The following is a 7,438-nucleotide window of genomic DNA, read 5'->3' on the forward strand; positions in this document are numbered from 1 at the left end:
CCTCCCTGTCCCCTGACCCACTGAGCCAAGCAGAGTCTGAAGACTCAGAACCTGAGCACCCCAGGAGTCCTAATTTGCTCCTGCTTTATTCCTCAGCCTCCACACAGAGGGACTGAACCCACCACTGCTCCCTCTCATTGCACACATGGAAGATTCTAGAGTTGTATAATTTTAAGATAATCACAGTCAACATCCACTAAGCCTTCACCATGTGCCAGGCATTGATCTAAGCACTTTAATCATCTGAACAACCCTACAAGATAGGCACTCTTATTATCCCCATCTTACAGATGGGGAAATGGAGTCATAGAGGAATTTAAGTCATTTGTCTAAGGTCACCCAGCTGGTAATCACCAGACACTTGATTTGACCCTAGGTAGTCTAATTCTAGATGCCCACATTAACCACTTCTACTTAGTAGGATCCTGAAGTTTGGTGATCCTATCATTCTAAATTCTAGGAGTCTGAGGTTTTTCAACTCCATAGGGATCTCAGGGTGGGAAGATAACAATTTAAACCAACCCTCTGTCTGATGCTTACATGTGTGCAGGGACGGGCACCACTGGTACCAGCTGCGCCAGGCTCTGAACCAGCGGATACTGAAGCCAGCAGAGGCTGCGCTCTATACGGATGCTCTGAATGAGGTAGCTGAGGATTTTCTGGCTCGGCTGGACCAGCTGCGAGCAGAGAGTACCTCAGGGGACCATGTGCCTGACATGGCCCACCTCTTCTACCACTTTGCCTTGGAAGGTACCGGTGCTGGGAAGAGGGGCTGGGGGTGAGAATGGGTCAGGGGTAGGTTGTTTGCTCCCCCTCCTCAAGGCAACATGGATCCTGTGTGCCATGGCACTGCCTCCTGTGATGACCTCTGTGCTCTACCCCTGGCCCCCTGCCGCTGCCCAGCTATTTGCTACATCCTGTTTGAAAAACGTATTGGCTGCCTGAAGCCATCCATCCCTGAGGACACCACAGCCTTCATCAGATCTGTTGGGCTCATGTTCCAGAACTCTCTCTATGCCACCTTCCTCCCCAAATGGACCCGTTCCCTCCTGCCCTTCTGGAGGCGTTACCTGGATGGCTGGGATACCATCTTCTCCTTCGGTGAGGAATCCAAGAGTGGAGCCAGAAAGGAAACGGGGGGTGGACCCCAGTGTTTGAGCATTAGCAGCCTCCCCCAGGACCTTCTTCCTCATACTATGTAGGTGCCAGACTGGCTCTTGGTCCCAGGCAGGGATTCAAACTGGTTCTTCCCAGTTCAGTTATGGCCGAGGAAGTGAAACCAAAACAGACCCAAATTTTTAAAATTTGGGTAAACCAGAACACTAACTGGAACGGAAAAAATTATGGGTCAAAGCCCTGATAAAACCTAATCTCCGTATTAGAAAACAAGAGCAGCTTATGTGTTGCATAGCAACCAAATCTCTTGTCTGTGGGATTTTGAGCAGAGTCAGAAACAGAGGTGTCCTGGGTGACCGCGCAGCTTTGAATGTGTGTCGCTCACCACAATCCTGCCTATAATCCAGTCTCGTGCATCTGGCTCCTGAAGGGGCTCACTACGCCTCTTCTGAGTCTCACATGCCAGGGCCTCGACTCGTAATTTTTCCCATTCTAGTTATCGTTCCGGTTCACCCAAATTGTAAAAATTCTGGTTTTGCTTTGTTGGCCATGACTGAACCAGTTCAAAGCCCTGGTCCCTGGAGGTCATGACTTTTGACCTTATCCTCCCCCATTTTCTATTGTCCCTGCAGGGAAGAAGCTGATTGATCAGAAAGTCAAGGAGGTGGAGGCTCAACTACAGGCGGGGGAGCCAGATGAGGTCCAGGTATCTGGCTACCTGCACTTCCTGCTGACCAGCGGACAGCTCAGTCTTCATGACGCCATGGGCAGCCTGCCTGAGCTGCTCATGGCTGGAGTGGACACGGTGCGTGAGGGGGGCCATTGAGAAGACCAGGGGCTCCCAGCTCCCATCCTGAACCAATTCCCCGTTATCCCCTACCTGATCCTGACCTTCATCCCTTCAGGTACCGGCTTCTCTTTTTGTAACATGGATGTAGAGCTAGAAGGAAAGCAGAGGGATCATTCAGCCTAGCTGAGGCAGGCTGAGGATGGTCCTCAGGGGTATTCCATCGCCTCCTACAGCCACCTTGCTCTCTCTGACAGCCAGGAAGTTGCATCTCACATCTAATCCAACTCTCTCTTGCTGTAACTTAAGACCATTTCTCCTCATTTGATTCTGAACAGAGTGGAGCTTGTCTGTGAGCACCTTCTTTCTCTGACCTGTTTCCAGTCCTTTAGTTGTGTTGAGTTTCTCTCTGATACAGTCTCCTCGTATTGCTAACGTGCTATTCTCCATCATCTTGGCCCTCATTCTTCTGTGGATTCATGTTTAGCATGGAAGTCCCCATGAACCCCCTTGTCTTTTTCTGCCATGCTGTGGCACATTTGTTTTTCTCCTGCATTTTGTATGCACCCACTCCCATACCCTCCCACCACCCAGCTGGCCTCTTTCCTAAAAGTGTCCCCTCACTTCCTCTCTCACTCTACCTCCCAGACATCGAACACACTGACATGGGCCCTCTACCACCTGTCAAGGAGCCCAGCAGTCCAGGAGGCCTTGCATGAGGAAGTGGTAGGCGTGGTGCCAGCCGGGCAGGTGCCCCAGTATAAAGACTTTGCCTGCATGCCCCTGCTCAAAGCTGTGATTAAGGAGACCCTGCGGTAGGATGCTATTCCCGGGGACCAGGGCCTGTGTATGGGAGGAAATCAGAGATGGGAGTGAGGGCTCATGGCTGGGGCTGGGGACAGGAGACAGACGGAAGAGAGGTCTGGGGACCAGACAGGTGGGGGCGCTCTGCCTCTCCTTGGATCCAGAGGCAGACCTTGGACTCCCTTTCCCCTGCAGTCTCTATCCTGTGGTCCCCACAAACTCCCGGATCATCATGGAAAAGGAAATTGAAGTTGGTGGCTTCCTCTTCCCCAAGAATGTGAGTGGGGTTAGAGCCTGGGTTCCTGGAGGTGCCCTGCAGCCCTAAGCTGATGAGCTGCCCATTCTTCCTCTGCAGACCCAGTTTGTGCTCTGCCACTATGTGGTGTCTCGGGACCCCAGCGTCTTCCCTGAGCCTGAGAGTTTCCAGCCTCACCGCTGGCTGAGGAAGAACCACCCTGATGCCCTTGGGGTCCACCACCCATTTGGCTCTGTGCCCTTTGGTTATGGGGTCCGGGCTTGCCTGGGCCGCAGGATTGCTGAGCTGGAGATGTACCTGATGCTGACAAGGGTGAATAGGGGAGAGACTGGAGGCATTCGTGGGCCAGGGAGGGGTGAAGGAGACCTGGGGAGGAGAAGGAAAGGTGGTGGGGTACAAGGCAGGAGCATGCCGAAAAGGGCAGTGGTTGGAGATACAGACTCTAACTACCCCTGTGTACTTCTGCCTCCCAGCTGATCCAGCGGTACAAGGTGGTACTGGCTCCTGAGACGGGGGAGTTGAAGAGCGTAGCCCGTGTAGTCTTGGTTCCCAACAGGAAGGTGGGCCTGCACTTTCTGCAGCGACAGTGCTGAGCTGGGCCCCTGCCTTCCTGGGGCTTATCTCAGGGCTCTGGCCCTGGCTCAGTGATTCCTGGCAACAGCTGTGTCTCATATGAGGAGGGGAAGAGGGGGCTGCCAGGCCCAAGAGTTTGGAAGAGTCCAGTGCACCTCCAGTCGCATCCTGAGACTTAGCCACTTTTGTCTGTTTTGAGCATCTCCCTGTCACATAAAAGGCCTTGCTTGTCAGCGTTGCTATCCTTGGGGAAAATATGGAATAAAGGAACTTTTATTGATTTTAGGGGCCCTTTGTCATTCTTTTTGGCCACCCAGCATCTGAATCCCTTTCTGTGTTTGGGGAATGCCCTCTGTCCATTTTGGTGGGAGGCAGAGGCCCTTCCCTCCATGGAAACTGAGAATGACATATACCTTCCCAGACATCACAGACTGACTGACCTCTGCTTCACATGGTATTGGCTAAGGCCTCGCAGGAGCAGGAGCTGCAGAGGGATTCCCAGGCACTGAGAGTGGCACTGTATCAGCCAAGTGTCCACTGACATAATAGAAACCACCCTCTTTTAAAAGAAAGTGCTTAGATAGAGGAAATGGAGTACTATCAGAATGGTGGAAGAGCTCAAGGCTAGGCCTACAGGAATGACTCCCGGAACCCCCTCAGGGTACTAACCAGCCTGGAGAGCATCATGTTGGCCACAATCAGGAGGATGAGGGATCGGGAAGCTATCCCAGGTTACGAATTTCCTGACAACAACTACTTGCCCTTTAATGTTACGTAAATTTTCCCTCACACTTCGAAACTATTGAACCAAGCCCTGCTCACAACAAATTCTTCATTACAATCACCTTCACCTGCTGCATGTACAGCTTTTAAATAATTGTAAAGACTTTGAGCCTTGTACCAAAGTAAGGCTAAATAAGAACCATACGCACCTGTTCCGACTTACCTACAAATTTGACTTAAAGACACAAACGGATCTCATTCATAACCTGGGGACTGCCTGCTGTATTGGCTCCAGAGCTACTCCATACCTCCTAATCTGTGCTGGCAAAAAAAAAGGATGTCCCCATCCTGCTCTCGATACCCATAAAGCCAATAGTAACTGGACTTGGACCTCGGCTAATGCCCTCGACTGCCCCTGACAGCAGAAGCATGGCTTCTGCCTCACGTCCACCTTCCAAATCTCTCTCTTGTGTATCTGAGTGGTGGACCTAAGTCATGCCTGGCGCTCTAGCTGCAAAGGGATCTGGGGATTGTAGTTTCTAGCTTTCCAGCCTCTGCAGTACAGGAAGTCAACTAGAAGGAAAGTGGGCTGTGGGTTGGTGTTGAGCTCCAATGCACCATACCACAAGCCTGAACCCTCAGCTAATCCCAGCCTCATAGGTCCCAGCCCTAGTTATAAATATCTGCTGAGTTAGAGAAAAATAAAATTGAATTTCTTATGCCTCTGGGAATTGAGGTTTGAACCAATTATAAAATCATGTCATTACCCTGATTAAAATCCTTCAGTGAGTGGCTCCTGTCAGCCTTCAGGCATAAGTTCAAACTCTGACGCCCACCATGGCCCTGTCCCCCACGCCTTCTGCCCAGACACTTTCCACAGCTGAGCCTGAATTCCTTGCAGTTCCCTGAGCACATTATGCTTTTCCTGGCATCAGTACTTTGTACTTGCTGTCCCCTCTCCTTGGAACACCCTCTTGACCAACTGTTGTGTCATCCCAGAAAACTTGCTCTTCCTTAGGATGTAGCTCAAATGTCACTGCTTCTGCAAAGCCTTCCCTGACCTCTCTGAGTACTTCCTGTTGTGCCCTCCCCTAGCCCCTGAGCACTCAGCACGTTCACCTTATTATAGACCCAGCTACGTCCCCACCAGCTGTGAGAACCTTGGAGGGCACAAATCCAGTTTCTTGCTCTTTGAGTCCCAGCATCTAACTCTGTTTAGCACCTGTAAACCCAACCTGTTGTGGTCGAGTTGATTCCGACTCATAGCGACCCTACAGGACAGGATAGAACTGCCTCATAGGGTTTTCAGGGAATGGCTGGTGGATTTGAACTGCTGACCTTTTGGTTAGCAGCCAAACCTTAACCACTGCGCCACCAGGGCCTTAATTGAATGAGAACAGGCTGGAATGAGATGTAGGGAAGGCTATAGAGCTTTCTATATTGAAAAGAAGAACCTGGGAGGAATTCCTGATTTTAAGGGCATGGCTCTTGACCCTACCTGTGCAGTGAGTCACAGACTTAACCACAGAGTGGACTTCTGCTTCCCTTCCAAGAGGACCCCCAGTGTGCTGCTCCTTCAGACAAGCAGGGCTTAGCTGCTGGAGCCACATTAGTCATTCGGCGCTGGCACCTGACTTGGGGAGACGTCTGTGTGATGTGGCTTTGGATGGGTTTATAGCAACTGTGCAACAGAGTGTCAGTGTTCATGGTCTGCAGCTCAGTTAATGAATTTATAGGCTAATCTTGCATCAAAATCTATGCAGATGTAGTGTGTCTGTGCAATGGATTATTATTCAGCCATAGAAAAGGAATGAAGTACTGGTTCATGCTACAACGTGGATAAACCTTAAAAACGTTATCCTAAGTGCAAGAAGCCAGACACAAAAGACCACATATTGTATGATTCCATTTATATGAAATATCCAGAATAAGCAGACCCATGGAAACCCTGGTGGTATAGTAGTTAAGTGCTACAGCTGCTAACCAAAAGGTTGGCAGTTCGAATCCACCAGGTGCTCCTGAAACCCTATGGGGCAGTTCTACTCTGTTGTATAGCAAACCTATAGAGACAGAAAATAGATTAGTGGTTGCCAGGGCAGGGGGGAGGGAGAATGGAAAGTGACTGCTAATGGGTAAGAGGTTTCTTTTTGGACTGATGAAAATGTTCTAGAATTAGATAGTCATGATGGTTGGGCTTTGTGAATATACTAAATACTACTGAATTAGTTATACTTTGAAAGGGTAAATTTCATGGTATGTGAATTATATCTCAATTGAAAAGAAATGATGAAGATCAGTTGATAAGATTACTGTAGAAATAGCTGCTTATGTAAGCAATACCCATCTAGAAGATTCTCAAGGATGGCCAACACCCTGGAGGCACCACGGGAACTTCTGAAGCAGCATGGCCCTGTTGTGCATCTATGTTGTTGTGGTGGTGTGCCGTTGAGTCGATTTTGACTCACAGCAACCCTGTAGGACAAAGCAGAACTGCCCCATAGGGTTTCCAAGGCTGCAATCTTTATGGGAGCAGATCACCAGGTCTTTTGTCCCTCAAAGCATCTAGTGGGTTTGAACTGAAGACTTTTGGTTAGCAGCTGGGTTAACCATTGCACAGCCAGGGTTCCTTTGTGCATCTGCGGGGCCTGAAATCCAACCTGAAATTGGAAATGCAGAGGGGAAGCAAGAGTGAAGCAGATTGGAGAAGTAATGAAGTTCTTCTTGGGAGGATTAGTGAAAGAGCAGAGTCTATGCCCTCGCATTTTGATGATGTGTAGGCACAGCTTCAGAAGCTCCCCAAGTTTTTCCGTCAGTGACGGAAAACAATACGTGAGAGATGAGAGAGTTATTTACTGTCATGAATTGAATTGTGTCCCCCCAAAAATATCTGTCAGCTTGGCTGGGTCATGATTCCCAGTATTGTATAATTGTGTAATCTGATGTGATTTTCTTATGTGTTGTAAACTCTATCACTATGATGAGGTTATACTGATGAGCTTTACAAGATTAGATAGTGTCTTAATCCAATCTCTTTCAAGATGTAAGAGAGAAAAGTGAGCAGAGACACATGGGAACCTCATACCACCAAGAAAGCAGTGCCGGGAGTACAGCACGTCCTTTGGACCTGAGGTTCCTGTGCAGAGAAACTCCCAGATCAAGGGAAGATTGATGACACAGAT

The 7,438-nt window shown here is 49.4% G+C and overlaps 1 protein-coding gene across 1 annotated transcript in view; it reads left to right on the forward strand.

Annotated features, from left to right (window-relative positions):
• LOC101347420 (sterol 26-hydroxylase, mitochondrial) overlaps nucleotides 1-3,663 on the forward strand; it is a 34,979-nt gene extending 31,316 nt beyond the window's left edge. The window contains exons 3-9 of the mRNA XM_004376323.2: nucleotides 551-750; nucleotides 904-1,101; nucleotides 1,749-1,921; nucleotides 2,552-2,718; nucleotides 2,903-2,984; nucleotides 3,063-3,275; nucleotides 3,437-3,663. Coding sequence (XP_004376380.1) covers nucleotides 551-750; nucleotides 904-1,101; nucleotides 1,749-1,921; nucleotides 2,552-2,718; nucleotides 2,903-2,984; nucleotides 3,063-3,275; nucleotides 3,437-3,556 — 1,153 coding nt within the window. The 3' untranslated portion in view covers nucleotides 3,557-3,663. The remainder of the gene's footprint in view (nucleotides 1-550; nucleotides 751-903; nucleotides 1,102-1,748; nucleotides 1,922-2,551; nucleotides 2,719-2,902; nucleotides 2,985-3,062; nucleotides 3,276-3,436) is intronic.
• Nucleotides 3,664-7,438: the final 3,775 nt, after the last annotated feature.

The sequence above is a fragment of the Trichechus manatus genome, unplaced genomic scaffold (genome assembly GCF_000243295.1).
Source record: "Trichechus manatus latirostris isolate Lorelei unplaced genomic scaffold, TriManLat1.0 scaffold00041, whole genome shotgun sequence".
In the NCBI taxonomy this organism is placed as follows: Eukaryota; Metazoa; Chordata; class Mammalia; order Sirenia; family Trichechidae; genus Trichechus; species Trichechus manatus.